The sequence below is a fragment of the Orcinus orca genome, chromosome 2 (assembly GCF_937001465.1).
Source record: "Orcinus orca chromosome 2, mOrcOrc1.1, whole genome shotgun sequence".
Taxonomy (NCBI): Eukaryota; Metazoa; Chordata; class Mammalia; order Artiodactyla; family Delphinidae; genus Orcinus; species Orcinus orca.
In genome coordinates this window covers 123,210,577-123,232,139 of record NC_064560.1, presented here as the reverse complement: position 1 = coordinate 123,232,139, position 21,563 = coordinate 123,210,577, and the positions used below count along the sequence as shown (strand labels likewise).

The 21,563-nt window shown below is 44.7% G+C and overlaps 1 protein-coding gene across 1 annotated transcript; it reads right to left on the bottom strand.

The window, feature by feature from the left end:
• Positions 1–1,565: 1,565 nt before the first annotated feature.
• On the bottom strand, positions 1,566–15,417 carry GREM1 (gremlin 1, DAN family BMP antagonist). The gene is made up of 2 exons (XM_004274034.3): positions 15,232–15,417; positions 1,566–5,776 (listed from the first exon to the last, which is right to left on the bottom strand). Exons 1-2 carry the CDS (start codon positions 15,396–15,398, stop codon positions 5,221–5,223), a joined length of 723 nt encoding a protein of 240 aa, XP_004274082.2. The 5' UTR covers positions 15,399–15,417; the 3' UTR covers positions 1,566–5,220.
• Positions 15,418–21,563: the final 6,146 nt, after the last annotated feature.

Sequence of the window (21,563 nt, the reverse complement as noted above, 5' to 3'; positions counted from 1 at the left end):
ACTTGGTAGTTTCCAATTAGGTCAAGTAAAGATACCTTTGCAAGGGGGGCCTTCAGGGCCTGACAGGTCAAATAATTACAGTTCTCTGGGTATTGGGCTTTGAAAGAACTCCAGTCTCATTCTACCTCTTCCAGTGGCTGCCAGACTGCTGGTATTCACTACAGTTGCCAGCTGCCGGTTTTCAAGTCTTCTATGGAACTGGAGAGGGAGATGAGAATAGGGCAAGTTACAATATCACAGTGCTCACTGTTGTTACAGAGATTCAGTTTTCTTCAATAAATGTTCTTCAATAAATGTTCCTCAGACTGCTGCAAGCCTTAGTTTAATTTCCAGAGTTCTAAACATTTTTGCCAGTTTCTCATTGCTTTTATGGAGGAAAAATTTTTCAAAACTCCTCACTCCAACATTTTTGCTGATGTCTAGTTACATACTTTTTTTGAACCCTAGAATGCATTTGTTTCCAATCCCACTACCTTTTCAAACCCTGTCCAGCCATTACCTCCTAGGTGTGAGTGTGGCTTTTCTGAGGACACTGTCTCCTAGTACTTGCTGCCTTCTTTCCGCTCCAAGTCCAAGGAGGCCGCGACAGAAAGAGAGGTGGCAAAGAGGCTTCGAATGTTTCGGAGCTGGGGCTCCTGATGACGCCATCTACAAACTCAGGGTGGCCTTCATCATTAGATGAAATAAGCAAGAGTTGGATCTATTTTTAGACTGCTGCATTCTATCCTTAAAAGAACAAACTGATAAGTTGAAAATCTCACAATTTTCCACAGTGTTTAAGCGCACAGCTACTGCAGTTAAGACTTATGAGTTCACTGCCTCCTAGCAGTGATGATAATGGTATACACATTGTTGAGTCACTATGAAAATTAAGTGGAAAACAAAATCCTTGACAGTGTCTGGCATAAGCACTCCATATATAGTTTCTGGCACTTTCATTATCACTGGCAGAGTACCAATACCTAGTATAAATCCTGTATTGTACATCTGAGTAGAAAGGGACCTCAGAAATCCACTCATTCAATTGCATATCCAGGACAATACCTCACAATGCTGCAAATCCCTATCAAATGATATCTAGCATACGTTTTAATATTTCCAAGGACAGGGAGTTGACCATCTCAAAGGCAACTCACTGCATTGCTGCATCACTCTCGTCGTTAGAAAGCTCTTTCTTCTACTGAGCCCCAAATCTTTCTCCCCCTTTTCCCCTGAACACCTCAAAATAAAGCTATTATCTTTTCAGTGTGACAATTCTTCCAGTGTGTGAAGGCTTCTCAGAAGCATTCTAACTCTTCTTTCTAGCTCTGGGGAAGAGGTTGGTACTTTCCACTGCTCACCAGATCTCCCCTGCCTCTAAGTGCCATGGCCTGAGGTGTCCTCCTGAAATCAAGTGGGACCTGGAAGGTCTGAGTGGAGAAAATAAATTTCCTTTCAGATCACAAGAGATCTCATGATCTGTTTTCTACCTCCCTTCCCATGACAAGTGAATCCCTGCCCCAGCCCTGCCCTGTGAACATTACCAATGAAATACACACACACACACACACACACACACACGCAAACAGAGAAGAGGTTCGATTTATTGATTGCTCTTTGGGAAAGGTTATATAGAACATTATTGGGGTGGAATTAAATTCTAGTTACAGATTCATAAAACGTTGCTTTCAACCCAATTAGCTTTTATGAGACTATCAAATCCCCTCTCATCCTCAGAGACAGCAGAGGACCCCAGTCATAGTCTTCATAAATTTGTTGTTTTAAATGATTAAAGCAGACATAATACATAATGCAGTTGATATTAAATATATTGAGAATGACAAATCAGTAGAACTACTTTCACTCTTCAGCATTAACTGGTCATTTATAAATGTTCTGTACATACATTTTTTATTTCAGATTTTCTCCTTAAAGGAACTTGTGAACTGTTCATTATTATCTGCTATTTGTTTGTACACACACATTTTAATTCTTCCAAAATAACATTTAAGATCTTTCTTAAATTGCCTCAGAAATGTTAACCTTTAAGGAACATTCAATTAAAAAAATAAAAGCTCAGGTCTTGACTCTGTAACACACGTTCAGATGTGTCAAGATTTTGTTTCCCTCTGATAAAAGCCTCCAACAATATACAACGCGCCAGCCTCTTCTTTTGCTCAACTCAGAGGAAGTCATATAAAGGAGAAAAAAAACATGCTTGAAATCACAGTGACCAAAGGATTTGAGTTAATAATTACATTAAATAACCATAACTTTTTGATTAACTATTCACATTCCACACAGTGGAAATTATCCTTTCCTCCAGATTTTTCACTTACATTTTTAACTTTGCAGAACTACAATAACAAAAAACAACTTACAGACTTGCAGGATGTGTTTTTCTCTTTTAATGCCAAGCACAAAGTGTACATCATAAAATTCATATTTGGTGTTTGGCATTATTTTAATAGGAAAGATCTAGATCACAAATATCTTGCCATAAAAAATTCTACTATAGTAATGAAAAAAACATATCATTACATCATCGGTGACTCCAATACAATATGTGACAGATACGGCACTTTCAATAAATGTTGGAAGACACGCGGGACTTGGGCTAGTCTTAATGTAGACGCAGTAAGAAAAGCAGACATTTCCCTCTTTGGCTAGTGCTGTGCTTTTAGGGCAGTTATGCTGCTGATTACCCCAGTGAAGCTCATTTTGAGGAAATTCTCTTTACTTAAGCCAAATCCAACTTACATGCAAGACTGTGGTACAGGGCTTCCCTGGTGGCGCAGTGGCTGAGAGTCCGCCTGCTGATGCAGGGGACGCGGGTTCGTGCCCCGGTCCGGGAGGATCCCACATGCCGCGAAGCGGCTGGGCCCGTGAGCCATGGCCGCTGAGCCTGCGCGTGCGGAGCCTGTGCTCCGCAACGGGAGAGGCCGCAACAGTGAGAGGCCCGCGTACCGCAAAAAAAAAAAAAAAAAGTAAAAAAAGACTGTGGTACAAGCTACTAAAAGAAGATTCCTGCTGCCAGCTGAAGTCATCTCTTTTTAACAAAACTGCATGCTCGTGGCAGAGTCAGAACAAGAGAGATTCGGTGTCTGCTGGTTCTGAGCGTCCTTCTTCCTCTCTAGTGTGGTTTTATATTTTCAGCTCCTTCCCCTTTCTTTTCCTCTCCCCCACCCTCAAAATTCTAGCTTAGCATTTGCATGCTTAATTAAATCCATTCTGCGTTTTATTGTTGGGAGGACGTGGACGATACAAGGGTTTAGGGCAGGGGCATACGGTGTATGTGACATGCACAGACGATGTGTTTGCACAAATTCGCCTAGTGTAGAATCATCAGTAGTGAATTTCAAAGTTTTAAAATTAGACCCAATATTTCGGGTGTTCAAGATGACTTCTGCCTCAAAGTATGGTTCCTATTTATTTGTTAGTAGGGAAAGCACTGGACCAAAACAAAAATAAAATAAAAACAGCCTCTTTAGTTGCATTGGTCCTTTGAATGCTGGAGCCTTCATGGGCAACTGAAACACAAGTCTATGGTGTTTGTTTCCCATGTTACACATGACTTGGCTGGTGAGACTGAGAGGATGCAAGGCAAGAATCGTATCGGGGGTGGGGGGGTTTACATATAAAACCTCAGGCTTGAAGAGAGCAAGTTGTCCAAATCCCAAATGCAGGAAGGTTCACCCACCCTGTGCTTTGGCCATCAGATAAATACTAAATATGCATTGCAAATAACCTAAGTTTAATCAGGGAACAGTAGTTTCCAAATGGTTACAATATTACATAAATCCTACCAGCTGTAGGACAGCTAATGCACACAAATACTCTCATTTCTTAACTGGGGGTTCCCATTAGACCCTTCAAGGGCAAAGGAAGAAGGGCTGGTGTATCCCTTACGTGTCCTCCCTGACTTTTGACTACTCCTTAGCCAGAGGCAATCTCCTTCCTTTCCTTACTCTCCTCTGCTCTCCAGCTCAATCTCTTATAGATGGCTAAAACAAAAAGACCCCAAATATACTTCTTTCTAGAAAGGAGCAGGCCTAAACTCTCTTATCTTAGCCTGGTCCTTCACTGTCAGGTACATTCGGCAGAGGCAGAATCTTTACAATACAGGGTTGTGGCTCTCAGAAACATGACACAGGAATAAGGAACTGGGAAAGAGGTGATTATACCCCAGCCTAAAGGAAAGATAATAAGACCTTCTGCTTATAAGGTTTTTGTCTTTTTCCTATTCCTGTGGGGGGGGGGGGCGGTTTCTGAACTACATCTTTTGTCCATCTGAGGGGCCAAGCAGGAGGGGATGTTTTGGTTTCGCCACTCACTTGGTTCTGAAAATAGGAGCGGTCAATATTTATGTTTTAAGTTTGGTATTGGGTTACAGCTAATTTCCACAGTCACAGTGACTCACAAAATTAATGATTTTGGGGGGGCAATTTCATTTCTCCTCTGTTTCCTTGGGTTCTTTAAATACCAGGAAAAAGCTTGCTAAAGCATGGGTCTCACTGTGTTTGGGGGTTGGCCTTTCCAGGCTCTGCACACCTCCCTCCTGAATTTTGCTGGGCCAACTGGTCCTCACCTGCGATCTCTCCCTTCTCTCAATCTTCTAACCTTCCTGCCCTACCAGCCTCCCCCAGAGTCTGAAAGGTCTTCCCCAAATAGGAAACATTTGCATCTGTGGTCAAGTGAGTTACTTTAGAGCCTCTGGCAGGTAGGGGATTAGACGGAAATAGTCACTGAGATCCTAAGAAGGGATGGACTGTGACAGGGAAGAGGAAGGGGGAAAGCAAGCACAGGTTGAAATATCCTAAGGCCAAGGCAGCACTAAAACAGGTCTCTTGCCCTCAGAGTAGCCTCTTCCGCTAACATTCATTCTGAAGGGAGGTTCTGGTCCCCAGGAGGGCACATGGAAGACCAAGGCAGAACCCTGCCCCTCCAAATGTGCCTCAGGTGGTGTGGGCTTTCTGTACCATCCCGCATGGAAGCAGATACGTTTACATAATAGGAAGTACCCTCTAGCAGAGACTGTGTTTCCTCTGGTGTCTGCAAACACCCACAGGGACCCATGCACACTCATGCACACAAACTACGCACTAGCAGGCTCCTGGCAGAAGGCAGCTGGTGGTTCTTCTTGCCTCTAGATTTAAGCCAAGTAAGAATCAGGTTGATTTAGGTCTGGCTCTGGGCCCGCCTGGGGGCTTGCACCCCAAGGACAGGCTGGGTAGGCCCGGCTTAATCCAAATCGATGGATATGCAACGACACTGCTTGACACGAGTGACCCTCTTCTTCTTGGTGGGCGGCTGTAGTTCGGGGCAGTTGAGCGTGACCATCATGGTGGTGAACTTCTTGGGCTTGCAGAAGGAACAAGACTGAAAAGAGCCCTCCTCCTTCCGGATGTGCCTGGGGATATAGAAGGAGTTGCACTGGCCGTAGCAGAAACGGTTGATGATGGTGCGGCTGTTGCAGCCCTCCTCGTGGATGGTCTGCTTCAGCGGCTGGGTTTTGCACCAGTCTCGCTTCAGGTATTTGCGCTCGGTCACATGCAGGGCCTCCTGGCTGGACTCCAGCACTTCCTCCCCGGGCACGGTAGTGCCCCGCCCCTGGCCCCGCCCCCGGTTCCTGGAGCCAGGCTGCTGGGGAGACTGAGTCTGCTCCGAGTCATTGTGCTGGGCCTTGTCTGGCGGGGGGATGGCCCCTTGGGACCCCTTCTTTTTCCCTTCAGCAGCCGGCAGCAGGGTCCCCAAGAGGAGAAGCAGAGCTCCCACAGTGTAGGCCGTACGGCTCATGCTAAAGGGGGGAGACACAGAGAGGAGAGACATGAAAAATGGAAAAGATAATTAATGAAAACATTCATAAAACAGCTAATGTTTTATCAGGCACTTGCTAAACACTCGACGTAAACGATTTCATTGCCTCTCACGGTATCTCCGTGCATTAGGTACTGTTATTCTCGTTACCCTCTGGGCCATTAAGCCATGAAGTAGCTTGCCCAGGGTCAGCCAGCGAATAAGACAAAATGTGAACTCTGTCACTTGTCCTCCCAGGGGAATTGCTTCCTGGCTTCTGACACCAACTACGTTTGACTTTGTATTATGGTCCCTTAACTGTATTCATTCTTTTTTTCTTTTAATTGAAGGATAGTTGATTTATAATGTGTTAGTTTCAGGTGTACAGCACAGTGATACAGTTATACATATATATATATTTATTCTTTTTCAGATTCTTTTCCATTATAGGTTATTACAAGATACTGAATACAGTTAGGGTCCTTGTTGTTTATTTTATGTATAGTTATTCATTCTTGTACTTGACAATATTTGGTTAAGTTCCTACTACGTAAATAGATGAATTAGCCTCGCCAGCCAGAGGGCTCATCTGACAGGAAAGGGTCTCACTATTTCTCCCTGACTGGCCTGAGCCCTTCCTGAGTTCGCTTGATTGGATGCTTATGAGATGTTCAGTGTTATCAGGCATCGGAAGGAGATGTGTGGAGGCCAGAGAGAGGAAGAATCCTTCACAGGAAGAGCACTAGACGAAAAGTCAAGACTCAGCTTCTAGTCGAAGTCCTAGGATAACAGCTTGCTTTCTGACCTAGAGAAAATTTCACTTTACCTTTTAATAAATGACTTTATTTAAGCAAAGATACAAACACCTCATATCCCCAGATATGTTGTTCAGATCAAAATTGATGTAAAACTGAAAGCAATTAGAAAACTAACTAAATATGGTGGTACTGCAGACAGAACAAATTACTTTACCAGAAAGATCACGTAATTCATAAGATTCCTGGATCACTCATTCTCATTTTTAAACTGGGCACAGATATTCATTATATCATTCTTAATACCACGATACACATTGTTCTACTTTTATTTATTTTAATTAATTAATTTATTTATTTTTGGCTGTGTTGGATCTTTGTTTCTGTGCGAGGGCTTTCTCCAGTTGCGGCGAGCGGGGGCCACTCTTCATCGCAGTGCGCGGGCCTCTCACTATCACGGCCTCTCCCGTTGCGGAGCACAGGCTCCAGACGCGCAGGCTCAGTCGTTGTGGCTCATGGGCCCAGCCGCTCCGCGGCATGTGGGAACTTCCCGGACCGGGGCACGAACCCGTGTCCCCTGCATTGGCAGGCGGACTCTCAACCACGGCGCCACCAGGGAAGCCCATCTACTTTTAAAATAATGAAGTACGTCCTTCACATATGTGTGTGTGTGTATATAGAATTTAGAAGGTAGAAAATGGACACAAGAGAACAGGTATGTGCAAATATTTACATTAGTAAGTGCCACAGACATGTTGAATAAGTTAATGATAATGAATTATTGTGGATGGGTCTGGAGTTAGATATGGGTCAGTAGGAGCAATGGCATATGAACAATGGCAAAAAAAAATGAAATAAGGGGAGTGGAGGCAAAGGGAAAACTGACAAAAAACCCGGAAAGTTGGGGCTTCCCTGGTGGCGCAGTGGTTGAGAGTCTGCCTGCCGATGCAGGGGACACGGGTTCGTGCCTCGGTCTGGGAGGATCCCACATGCCGCGGAGCGGCTGGGCCCGTGAACCATGGCCGCTGAGCCTGCGCGTCCGGAGCCTGTGCTCCGCAACGGGAGAGGCCACAACAGTGAGAGGCCCGCGTACAGCAAAAAAAAAAAAAAAAAAAGAGGGTGCAAGAGAGAAGCATCAGAGTCTTAAGATTCTCCTGGGACAGTGGTTCTCAAACCTGAGTGTACAGACAATCACCTGGGGATATTGATAAAATGCAGATTATCATTCAGTAGGTCTGCCTTTCTAATAAGCTTTGAGCTGCAACACCTGTAGCACCTGCAGCCATGGGGCACAGAGGGAGCTGTGAAAATGTGGAGGGATTTTCTTCTCAATGAGTACAGTTTCAAATTCCCAGCCTCCCTCCTCAGGCCATCACACCAAGTCTGACCTGAATCCAGAGGTTTCCCCTGTCTTCCACATCCACCACAGTTCTGAACCCGAGGACACAGCTGTGAAGTACCCACGTCCCTGCTCTCTTCTGTCCACCAGTGTGACACATGATAACCACTAAATGCAATTTAACAGTAACCTCACCGTGGCCCCCAAGGAGCTATCCAAGTTGGTATTAGTAGCTGGAGCAGTTACTTTTCAAAGACAAAGGCAGGGTGGAACCTGCATTCTCTAAAGGGCAGCCCCTGTAAGTAAATACCATGCAACCCTAAGGATAATGTCCAATTAAGATAATTAAATATTAAATTCAAACTATTCTTAAATGGCACCATCTTTTAGACATTAACCTAGTACTTTTGGGCAAGTTCAAGTTTGGAGCTGATAATGTGACATTTAGCTCCTGCTCTGACTCCCTGGCTTTTGTCAGTTTATGTTACAGCATCTTTCTTCTTGAAACAGAGCATTTTTTGCCCCAACAACAGCAACAAATTAATTTCCTTGTTTTGTCTTTAAAACATCGCTCGTGAGGAAAGCCCACTTATAAAACAGTGCTGATTTTCTCCAGAGAGTAGGACAACTTGAGCCATGACAGTCCAGTCTCCTGGGCAAATATATTGTGAATTCAAGAAGCTTTCACAAGTTTCTGTTTTTATTCAATTCCAGGCCAGGATCTAAATTAAAATTCAGTCTCTGCCCATTTCCAAGAGGAACAAATAAGACAGCCCTAGGCCACCACCCACCATCTTCCCCATCCCTCCTAAAAATGGCCTCCAGAACAATCCAAGATTTCAGAGCCAACATCAAGAGGCCAATCTGAGACTTGACTGGGAAGGTATATTGACTGCATGGGAGAGATTCAAGTCATAGGGCCAGCCATACCCACAAACATCTATCCAAAAAAATGCAATTTTCTTTCTCTACACCACTTAAGGACCTCCTTTATACTCAGCTTTCCCTATCTGGCATTTCCCACCTGTCATTAAATAAATATCAAGTCTGAGAGTCATGAGGGCTTTTTCATCACCTCTTCCTCCATGCCTGGCAGAGTAGATGCTCTTTTGTTCAATGAATGATTGTCATGGACCACACTGACCGACAGAGTTTCTGTTCTTTGCATTTAAAATGTCTTCACACATGCTGAAGATCAGCAGCGTCTAGCCTATAGGGAGCTTCTTAATGCTTCTCTTCCTTTTTCCAAGAAAACTCCAAATACCTATTTCTTTTTACGTGGTCCTATGGAGAACACTATAGGGTTTATATTTCCAATTAAAGCCATTGTATTCTCTCACTTCGTCCCAGCTTACACTTCCCCCTCCCCGTGTCCTCAGGTCCATTCTCTACGTCTGCATCTTTTTTCCAGTCCTGTCCCTAGGTTCTTCAGAACCATTTTTTTTTTTAGAGAGAGAGACAGTGGCATGGACATATATACACTACCAAATGTAAAATAGATAGCTAGTGGGAAGCAGCCACATCGCACAGGGAGATCAGCTCGGTGCTTTGTGACCACCTAGGGAGGGTGGGAGGGAGACGCAAGAGGGAGGGGATATGGGGATATATGTATATGTATAGTGGTCACTTTGTTATACAGCAGAAACTAACACACCATTGTAAAGCAATTATACTCCAATAAAGATGTTAAAAAAAAAAGCCATTGTATTCACTCTGAAAGAAACCAACAATAAAGCAGTAAATTCAAAATTAGTCAACTGTGGTTTTCTGTTTTAATTTGGACTGACTTCCTGTTCCTATGGGAGTGTGCAAATCCCATGAGAAAAAGGGGTCTAGAGTGACACTTTTTTTTTTAGAGTGACAGACTTTTTAAGAAAAGTAAATTTTTCTCAAAATTTATTAGGTGTGAAAAATATTATGAAATGGCTTTTCATTTTCAAAAAGCCTACTCTTTAAATATCTTCAGCTTTTGAGTTCTTAAATCTTATAACTAGTTATTTGGAGAGAGGAAAAAAACAACCTTAGGGGGCTTCCCTGGTGGCGCAGTGGTTGGGAGTCCGTCTGCCGATGCAGGGGACACGGGTTTGTGCCCCGGTCCGGGAGGATCCCACATGCCGCGGAGCGGCTGGGCCCATGAGCCATGGCTGCTGAGCCTGCGCGTCTGGAGCCTGTGCTCCACAACGGGAGAGGCCACGACAGTGAGAGGCCCGCGTACCGCAAAAAAAACAAACAAACAAAAAAAAACCTTAGGAATCTCAATCAACAGAGACCTCAGCTTCTTAGAGAACAGCAGTGCTCTGAAGGACTATGCATATCCCACACAAGTAAGAGGGAGGGGGATGAGAACTAGAACCAGTTCTAGAACCAGGGCTCTGTCAAGTCACTGTGGTCAGTCACCCAACCTCCTCCACACCAAAATGATCTTGATTACTCATTGAAGGAAATAGGGCTGTTGTGTTCTTGAAATCCCAATTGTATTGCCACCAAATAATTTTCACTCTGTAAATATCACAGACATGGAGGAAACCAAGAAAATGTAAGTTCCTTAGGTATAATTCTTTTTCCCATCAACACCTAGCAAAGTGCCTCGTTATCAAAAATGAATCCAAAGGCTAATCCAGATTTAGGTCTTATGAATTACCATCCATTATCCAAACGAGAGCTGAAAACAGTTCTGGTAATTTGCATTCATGAAATGACCCACTCACATTATTAAATGAAAGCTGCATCTCATGGACCCAGAGCGCATCAGACACCCACAAAGACCTCCCTTTATTCTCCTTTGCGGACAATATTCTTTTCAAATGCTACCTCAGCTTCCCCTTAATGTATTTCTGCTTCTCCAACTAACATGATCAAATTTTCATGATGAGTTTCTCGGCAACTGTTTCCCACCAGCAAGACCCACCCACCCCTATCTTTTTTCTTCCTTTACCACTGTTCTCCCCTCTAATCCATTTGTCCCAGAGGACGTAGATACACTCAGAGCGTGTCTCCTCTATCTGATGCTTTCCTTCAGGTTGCCCCAAGTGATCAACAGCGAACATCTGCACAAAAATACGCCCTATCAGCCACCCTCTGTCCTGTGCAGGTCATGGTGATTTATTCCAATCTTCGCCAGGCTGTGAGAACACAATCATGGAATTCTGGGGAATCAGAAATAAAAGTGTTACGTGTAACCTGTTTCCAATATTCTCGATGTCTTTGGGAAAGTTTAGGCCAGCTCCTTTCAGCACTCTTCTTGCCGTATTTCTCATTTTCGCTAAGCAACCTGCTTGTATTCAGTTAAATGGAGTGCTGAGTGGGATAAACAGTGAGGAGACAATGACCAGCAAGCCAAATGTCTGTGGCTGATCAATTCCTCTTGATGAATTGAATTTTAGAAAGCTATTCAACAGGCATGCCATCAAATTATTCCCCAGTATTAAAAAAATAATGGAAGTGACAGCACAGGCTCTAAGTGCAGGCCAGGTTTTAGAAGACCCTATTCCTATTTCTCAGAACTAAATCTTTGAGAAGGGCAAAGGTTGTTTTTAAATTGGATCTTTAATTTTTAAAAAGGCAGTCAACTTTTAGAAATTGAGCAGATATTCTTAAGAATATACTGCATTGGGCTTCCCTGGTGGCGCAGTGGCTGGGAATCTGCCTGCCAATGCAGGGGACACGGGTTCGAGCCCTGGTCTGGGAAGATCCCACATGCCACAGAGCAATGAAGCCCGTGAGCTACAACTACTGAGCCTGCACGTCTGGAGCCTGTGCTCTGCAACGGGAGAGGCCGCGACAGTGAGAGGCCCGCACACCGCGATGAAGAGTGGCCGCCGCTTGCCGCAACTAGAGAAATCCCTCGCACAGAAATGAAGACTCAACACAGCCATAAATAAATAAACAAATAAATTAATTAAAAAAATAAAAGAATATACTGCATTGATTTTTTTGTTTTCAGACAATTTGCACCAAAGGCAAACTAGTAGAGGATAAAGTCTCATCCTGTATGTATTGCAAGTACCCTAACTGCAACCTCCCTATTCTGAAGACCATTCAGGCTAAGTCAGGCTTGGGCCCAACATCATATAGGGCAGGGAGGAGACCACCTAGTAGTTAAGTATCTCAGGAGCTCTCAAGGCTCATCCGAAGATTTTTTTGGTGAAGGTAATGATGGTACACAATTCTTGTGGTCAACAGGAGACAAGTTAGAAAGTAATAAATGTTAAATGTTCACTGAGCAGCACTATTGAGAGTCAGTCAAGCCATAGGTTCTATATTGTAGTGAAAGATGTGTGTTGGTCCCTGTGTGAGTGGGATTTGTGATTTCATTTCAGAACCACCTTGTGGTACACGCTGATGTCCTATAATGTTACTGCCTCTCCCAATACCACCACTAAGAGCCACCTCTATTTTTTAAACCCTATGCCAGGCATTATGCTCAATTCTGACTGAATTTTATAATTGATTTTTCACAACAAAATATGAGGTAGACAATATCATCTTCCTTTTACGGATGATCAGGGAATTCAGACTCTGAAAAGTTAGGAATTTGTCCAAGGTCACACAGCCCCTCATGGGAAAGACAGGGTTTGAGCCCCATTCTCCCTAGCCCCCAAACACATGTCCTTAACCACTATTCTATGGACACTCAGCACGGTATTTAATAAGGGACACATGGACTTGTTTCTAATGCAATCAAATTTGAACAATATTGTGACTCAAATAATTCTCTATTTTGTTCACATGTAAAGAAAAAAACCTTTCTGGTCCCAGGAATTATTGTTGTACTTTGCATTTCTAAGAGCATATGTTAAAACTAAAGACAATTCCTTGCAGATGTAAGACATAGGCTGATAACACTGGCCTGATTTGTGCTTTCAGTTGGATGCTACAGTCACCTCCCCTACCTCCCCCACTCCTTTTACATAAAAGGTTTAGGTTTTCCCGTCTGTCCTACACTCTATTCTGCACAGCTTTGCTGCTCCACAGCTTTGTTGCTGACAAGCATTTCTTGGGAGCTGGGTTTGTGGCATAAAATTTCGTGGCATTGTATCACTTTTAACACTTAAACCTTAAGATTAGGGCTTCAGTTTAGAAGACAAGGCAGGCAGCTCTCATTCAGAAAGGTGAGGATGTAATAGGTTTCTGTTCTCCCCTGTGTAACCATTCACACAAGTCTATGTTAGCCAACTTGGATTTCCCATAGATCGTGCATGGGTTACCAAAACATTTCACTCAAAAGGAACTTTTAAGAAAATAGGAAACCTGTGAAATTACAAAGTTTACAAAACATTTTAATTCCTACAATGACCTGGGGGTTAAACACACACACACAGCCCTACACACAGCAACTAAGTTCTAAAGAGCCCTTAAATAATTAGTTAATACTAACAATTTGGAGTGTGCAATTTATCCAGTGATGGTAATCAAATCGCCTACCACTGTAGGCTGCAGTGTGCCCGGGAGGAGATGAGAATCTCTAATTTTGTTTAATATTCTTCTTTCCCTCCTTGCTTTGAAAAGTCCATCCTTTTAAGTCCTGCATCCCAGAAAGAGAGACAGAGAGAGAGAGAGAGAGAGAAGGGAGGGAAGAAAGAAAGAAAGAAAGAAAGAAAGAAAGAAAGAAAAAAAGAAAGAAAGAAAAAAAGAAAGAAAGAAAAAGAAGGAAAGAAAGAAAGAAAAAGAAAAAGAGGGTGCTGGAAAGTGGAAAGCCCTGGGTGAAAGAAGACTCCTCACCCTGAGTTCAGGGTTATCTTAACCTCTTCTCCGCTATTTATTTAACTTGTATGTACAGCCAAAAGGAAGCCACTACTCTGGGGTCCCTGGGACAGCTTAAGTCCCTGGTGACCCACTTAACACAGGAGATTGTTTTAATCAACTCGTGTCCTGGCACCATCTCGAAGGGGAACATAAACAGACGCGCACACCGCTTGGATCTGCTCTTTCCAGCGGGAGATCCAATTACCTACCGATGGTCGCCTCTCTGCCCTTGTAACATTTAAGAAGAGATTTTTAACCCCTAACTTCGAGGCTATATTTCTGTCTAAAAGAGGAGAAAGCGCACCCAGATTTGACTGGGGAGCCAGCTCTGGGCGCGCTGGAAGGGCTTCACTGGAGAGGCTCCTGTCTGCCCCCTGCCTCGCCCGGGGGGCCATCACCAGAGCCCTGCGCGGGGAAACGCCAGGCTGGGGCGCCCCCAAGGCAGAGCTGGGATCCGAAGACAATGCCAAGCCAGAGCGGTGGCGCGTCTGTTCTTCCTAAGCCAGAAATCTACGAGTAACTCCGGCCGTCAAGGTGACGGCCCCGACACCCCACCGCCCGCCTGCCTTGCTCCGTGAGCTGCAGAGGGGTCAGCAAAGTGGCGGGGGAGGACGAGGGATGACCTGGGCGTCCAAGCCCAGGGACCAGCCTCCCGCCGCCAGTCCCGCCTAGTCAGTCTCTAGGAAGGCGCGGCGAGGTGAGGCAGGGGCCTCTCGGACACAAATTAAAGGGTACCCGCACAAGTGGGACCCGGCGAGTTGTCACTGCTCATTGCCCGGACGTCCGCAGTTCAGCCGAGAAGCGCATGGGACAGGGAGAAGCCTAGAAGAGGAAACGGCGCGCACAAGCGCGCAGTGTGTGCGGTGTTTGCTATGTGAGCACCGCGGGCTCGCGGGACTAGGCGTCCGGGACCGCGCACCTCACTTCAGCTGTCCAGTTACCTGACCCTTGGGTTTCCGCCACGGCGGAACTCCGCAGCTCCGCTGTTGCATGAGTCTCCATCTTGGGGAGAGGCAAATGCATCGCTGATTCTCAGGATCCACCACCTCAGGGCAGGATCACTCACGGCCCTCCGACGTGCGCGCCCCGAAAGTCCCCAGACCCAGCGCCCCGCCTCAAACAAATGGGACCCTCTCATTGCAACCTGCCCCGGTGTTTGCGGTCGAGCTGAAGGTCCCCGCAGCGCCTCACTGCTCCCGCTCGCTCATTATCCCTCTGCTCCTGCGCTCTGGACTCACGGACTCTGCGCCCTCACCCAGCGGACGCGACTGGCAAGCGCGGCTGCCAAACACACCAGGAGCGTTATTAGCGGAGCTCCGGGAGGTGGAACTGGGATGCGGGGCTCTTGCTCTTGACATCCTCTTTCCCAGTCTTGCCCTGCAGACCGCGCAAGGTGAGGTCATGGCAGCCAAGACCTTGGCACGAAAGACCCCGCGATGGTTCTTCAGGGTTCACCCAGGGATCGCGGGGCCTCGGCCTGCGCTCACGAAGGGCTACGGCAAGTCTGCACGGAGCGAGACGCGGCAGTCGTTTGCCGACCCCTACACACACACACACACACACACACACACACACACACACACACACACACACACACGCCCGCGCCTCCGCGCTCACCTGTCAGTGCTGCGGGCCTTCGGGGCCTGCGCTCTCGACGCGTGGCGCGGTGTGCGGCCGCGGCACGAGCCGCCCGGGCTCGGCGCGGGGTCAGCGGGACAGAGAGCACCGCTCTTGCTGCACACTAGGTCGCCCGATCCGCGGAGGGCGCACCGAGTGCGGGGCATCGCGCCGTCTCCCGTTTAAATGCCGGCGGCGGAGCGCGGCGCCCGGGGCCGCGCCTCTCCATTGGCCAGGCGCCGCCGCCGCCGCGGGACCCGCTATCCGCCCCCTTTCCCGGTACTGCCCCCGCCCCCCGCACCCCTCCTGCCTCCCCGCGGGGTCCCCTCTCCGCCTGCCTCGCCTCTTTGTCTGCTCCCCCCGCCCAGGCCGGCTGGGAGAGGTCACCCCAGGGAACCGCGCCTGGAATGCACAGCAAATCACATTTTCCGCTCCCGTTGGAGGGGGAAGCGCGGGAGGAAATCCCCCCGGCTCCCGGCCCCTCATTCCTCCTCTGCCCCAGGCCTGGGCTTTTCCTCTCGCCGGCTCCGCTCCGCCTGCGTCGGCCCCGCGACGCTCTCGGTCCCGGAGACTGCCCCGGGAAGAGCAAGACCTCCGTGGGATCGCGACCAATTAGGCGATCCTTTCCCCGTGGACGGAGCGGGACTGCAAGGCGCTCTGGTTGAGCGGTCGCCGCGGCTCTGGTGCGGCTCCGCCCGAGGCCCCCAACTTCGAGGGCGCTGACCCCTGCGCCCCCGTTAACCCCGGCGGGCTCGCCGGCCGCCAGCAGGAGCCTGTCGCCAATATGACACCCTCCTCTCCTCGCCCGCCACGGGTTCTTTCAGCCCAGATGCCGGCGGCCTCGGGTGTGAGTGTACAGGAGGGAGTAACGAGGGGCAGAATAAACCTAAAAGGACCCTAAAAAATCTAAGATGGAAAATCAAGCTTTCCATTCCTGAGCCATTTTTAAAAGGGAGAGAACAGTCGCTAGGAGAGAAGAGGTTTTCCGTAGCATGTTAAAGTTTAATAAATCAAGAAAATAAAACCTCAGACGAGGAAATAACTTCCCAGAAATGGAAGACAAAAACTTACGTATGTGAAAAACCCATGTCACATTCTGTGTTCATTCCTGAGAACCCGATAAGAGTGGGAACATACCAAGCGCAGAAATATTTTTGAGAGATGAGCGAACACTTTTCATTTGTTCTCTTAGCTTGGAAATTGGTTCCTCAAAGAGGCTGTAAAGTTTTGTGTGTGGAAGTTAGAGTCCATGCAAAAATCAACTCGGCTGCAAGGTCTGCAGACCAGCTCCATCAGCGAGGTCAGATGATGACTTTGAAAATCATCTGTTACAGAAGGAGATTTGAAGGTGTTTGTACTGACTACAGCAAAATAAACAAGGCGATGAAAGCCATCCAAAGGCACTTATGAGACATTCGTGATTTAAGTATTTGGCTTAAGAAAACAAAACAAAACCCCCAAACAGTGTGGTTTTTTGTTTTGTTTTTGTTTTTCTCTCTAGGCAGGCATTAGGGGGAGGGGGCAAGAAATATTGAACTTCTGCTAGATACTGCTAGGAACTTGAAATCAATTTTTCCAAATAAATCAAACAAGAAGGAAGTCTGCATTAAATCAATATCTAGAGAATCTTCATCATCTGAATGTTTTGTTTGGGCAAACAGCAGTTTCTATCCATGAACTCAGTGCTGCACTTTAAATGTTTTCGATAATTTTTTGTTAAATCATCCCATGAGCCATAGTTTGTAGTTGCCTGCGAGATGCAAACATTCAGTAGGGCTCAAAAGACTTATCTTGGTCAAGTGGGCTGCAGGAGAGATACACAGTCAGAAATACACAAAATACTTACGCAATTAACAGCCCAGCCAAAGTGCACCACCAAGTCCTAGGAGCCAGCTGTTCTCTCCCTGTGTAAACTATTCCGCCAAAGAAAAGGAAGCATATTTTACAAATTCGTTAACTTCTTCTAATCTAAAATCAATGCTTTAGTCATGTTTTTTTCCAAAACTCATATGAACTGCTCCAAATAAAAATACAAAGAGACAAGCGCTTACCTCCTATATCGGAAGTAATTGTTTAAGAGCTCCGAGCCTGTGGTTTTATATATCCCATCTTTTTCTCACCATCTCTATCTAGTAAATGTTGTTCATCTTTAGGATCCCTCCTCAGGAGGCTTCTCAGACCACACTCCCTACAGTAGAAACATCCCGACCCCCATCCCACCAGCCCACAGCTCTCTGCCCCATTTCACTGCATCTGTTTTCTTCATTGTCACTTATCTCTCCCTGCCACTAGAATGTAAGCTTCATGAGGGTGGGCACTTTGTCAATGTTGGTCACTTTGATTACACGAGTGTATAGAATACAGAAGTATCTAACACAGAATTGGGATTCAATAACCAGCTGTAGATTGGGAATATTCAGCACGTGCTCACTCGGTAAGATTATCAGCGGAGCCAATGTTGAGGATATAACCATCATGCAGATGGTAAAGACAGGCCCTCATCTCGCTGTTTATAGTCTAGTATGTTGGTAAATATTTATCAAGTTTTCTGCCTCACATTTGTGTTTCCACAGCTGTCAACCAGTCATTGCAAACCATTATCCACTCAGGATGAAGGCATAAGAGTAAAAACTCTTCAGACCTCTTTAACCATAATTACATAATTGAAACCTGCTCTTAGTAAGAGGGAAGAAGTAGAATGACTCCATGTAGGCAAACTTAAAATCTGAAATCTGAGATGCCTAAGCAGTAATCACTAAATGATAAATTTCACTTACAGAAACCACTTTCAAATTAATTTGAGGCTCTTGTGAGAAGCGTTGATGCTACTGGCTTGTAAAAGGAAAGTCCATTTCTCTTGTTTTGCTCTCCTATCTAAATATAAAAAGTGTTTCTCTCCATCTAACTCACAAGATGCTAAAAGGGGGCTACTCTAAAGATCTGGAGAAGAAATTTGAAGGCCTTTGTAGGGAAGTTTTCGCTTAGATCTGCAAAAGCTATTTATGCCCGTTCCCTCAATTGCAGAGACCGTGTATGCCGTCTTGCATTGACCTAAAAAAAGAATAAAGATCTTTACCCATTTGGAACTGATCTTGTATGGCCCTCTTTAAAAAAAAAAAAGTGATAATGAACTTGACAATGATTAAAAAAAAAGATATTTGCAATGGTCAAATAACAGTTAAATGATTCGTATCCAAAATGGATCTGTCTTATAAATTAACAAGAAAAAAACTCCACAAATAAGTGTAGGAGTTGGCAAAGCACATGACCACGCATTTCACAAAAGAAGAAACCTGAATAGCCAATGAACGTGAAAAGGTGCTAGATTATATTAGTAAATAGTGAAATGCAAAAGAAATAAGAAGGTACGCTTGCTTATCAAGCAGAGGAGCAAAGATTTAAGTCTGTCCGTATCTAGCATTGAAAAGAGTATGGAGAAGCAGGTAATTAAATGCATTGACAATGAGACTGTAGATTGGTACAACCATTTCGGAGAGTAATTTTTCAAAATGTGATAAAATTAAACATATACCTAGTATACCATCCAGCCATTCCACTTCTAGGCAAAACACCTTAGAAGAATCTGAGCACGTGTATGAAGGATAGAAACTTGTGTGAGCACTTCTACTGTGGTTTGTTTATAACAATCTTAGTTCCAATTAACAGGAGTAGGAGAAGGCATAAGAAATCATTTTATTTATATAATAAAATGCTATACAGTTACTAACAGGAATGGACTAGAGTCTTCTGTTTCAACACACAGCTCAAAACCTTAGTGATATTTGCAAAAATAAAAGCAAGTTGTAAAATGATACAAGCAGTATGACACCATTATGTATATTTTATAATAAACATATAAAACAATAGTATAAATTGTTTATGGAAACATATGTGTTCATGTAAATATATAAATAGTGGATTGGAAACCAGACCCTTGACGGTGCCCACCAGAATGGAGTAGGGGATGGGGTTGGACTGGGGATAGAAGACAAAAGAGATTGTAATTTTATAATGCTTTTGAAAATTTTATTTCTTAAAAAATCTCGAAACTAATATGACAAAATGTTGACAACTTTCATCTCTGGGTGGGGGTATGTGGATATCTGTTAGATTATTCTCTTTACATTTTGGTTATTTTTAAAATTTTCTCAAAGTTAAAAGAAAAAAGGATCTGATCTTTCTATCATGATTTCAAGAGCGACTTTGATGCTCATTTGGGCGCTGAGGATTTTTCCTTCCTGCGTGTCCTCTGTAACCAGCTCTAATCAAGGTAGGCAGGCTTTCAGAACACATACAAGCCCTTACTGGGGTCTGTATGTCTGCAGATCTGTCTAAGGGTCAACTCCTGACTAGTCACCTTGCTCTTTACACATAAGCAGTAGAACGTTTACCCGTTGTCTGTATATAAAAAAATGCGTTTGAAAGTTCTGAACAATGCTGCCAAATGCAAGCATATGAAAAGGCTGAAGCATGCAAATTTCAATACAGTTTGGATCTAATTCTACACAAGTATTTATTGTGCACATTACATGTGCAGTGCGGTATATAAAAGACGAAAGCATAAAAGTCCTTCCCAGCCAATATGCAGGCACGGTGGAAAACACACTGAACTGGGAATCAGAAAAATCAGAATGTCCTGACTCCTCCTCATAGGAACCGAGTGCCCCTGGGTTAGATATTTAAACCCTCTACCTAAATTCAATCATCTGTGTTACGAGAATGGGAATAATACCTACCTCTGGGTGGATGATGGAACTAAGTAAAATAAGCTCCATGAAAGTGCCAGACATGTAACAGACACGTAATAAACGTGTCTGTATGGATGTTAGAGTTCAATTGGGAGCTCAACCAAGACAATGAAAGTATAATAGTATGGGTCGTGTCTTATGAATCTTAATTTCACAGTGCATAACGCAATGGATGCCACATGGTAGGTGGTTGATAAAGCTACTAAATGAGTACTTGCAGAGGGGAAAGGAAGAAAGGGAGGGAGGGAGAGAGGGAAGGAGGGAGGAATGGAGAAAGGGAGAAAGAAACAGAGGAAGGAAGGGAGGAGGGGAGGGGGAGAAAGAAAAGAAAGGGAAAGAAAAGAAAAAGAAATGAAAAGAAGCAATCCCATTCCAGTAAATGGCACAGCGACTTCTGTTTTTGGTAAAACCAGTGAATGGTATAAATACCCCACAGAGGGGCTCAAGCAGAACAGAAAACCCTTCTGGCACTCTTCTGCCTGCGTCATAAGAATCACTTTAAACCCAAACTTACAATCCTCAGGCTGTTTTCACTGCAGTGACAGAACTTGAGAAAAAGAGACCAGAAGATGCCTGAACGTGTAACAAGACAGGCTGAAGCTCCCCAGCCGAGGTCTGCCGGCAGAGACATGGGAGTGAAACGAGACAAAGGCAGAGACAGAAATGTATCTCAGCAAGAATTCACATCCCCGGTGCCAGACTATAACGGGACCTGCTGAAAATTAGGCTCCCATCTTTGTGTGCAGACTAGGTGACTTGTTAAGTCTGAAAAGTTTCTATTTGCTTTGAGCTCTTTGATGTGACCTCCCTCTTGGGAAACATTGGATGGGATTTTAATCAGTTATTGATTTCCTGTTTTCCCTTAGTGTTTGAACTGCTGTGGGTCTTCATTTTCTAAATCTTTTTTGGGGTACACTTCCCAAGAAAAGCTCATTCTACTGCAAATTCTAAATGCTGGTGCCTTGGAGAAGATCTACTGAAGGTGCTTATTAAACTGAAGTTCTCTGGGTTTTACCTCATTGTCTTGGACTGCCCTGTTCCTTCTTTTACGTTTGGCTCGTTTAATTCACTTGCAGCCTTTGTTCCCTCAAGATCTCTGCTATTTACTAGGAACTATGTTTTAAGATTTATCTTTAAGGCATTGAAACATATACCTGACTTTGCTTTTGCTATAACTGTCCTAATAAGTCACTTGTTCTGGTTCATTACATTGAAAAAAAAAAGAGTTTATAACATTACAAGTATATGATAAACTTATCCTAGAAAACTTGGAAAATAGAGAAAATACAAAGAAATTTTCCATAAGCTCACAACCTCCCCCAAACCACTGTTTATACATATACAACACACACACAGACACAATACATATATACATATATGGATTTAATTCCAGTGATATAAAGTGTGTGTATGTGTGTGTGTATCTTAAAGTTGACTTTTATTAACTACTTAACATGTACCGAACACTAGGCTTCACATACATTATCTAATTTAATCTTTATAACAGTCCTATGAAGTTGCTTCTATGATTTGCTCTCTTTGAAGGTGAGGAAACCGATGTCCAGAGAGGTTGTGTAACTGTCT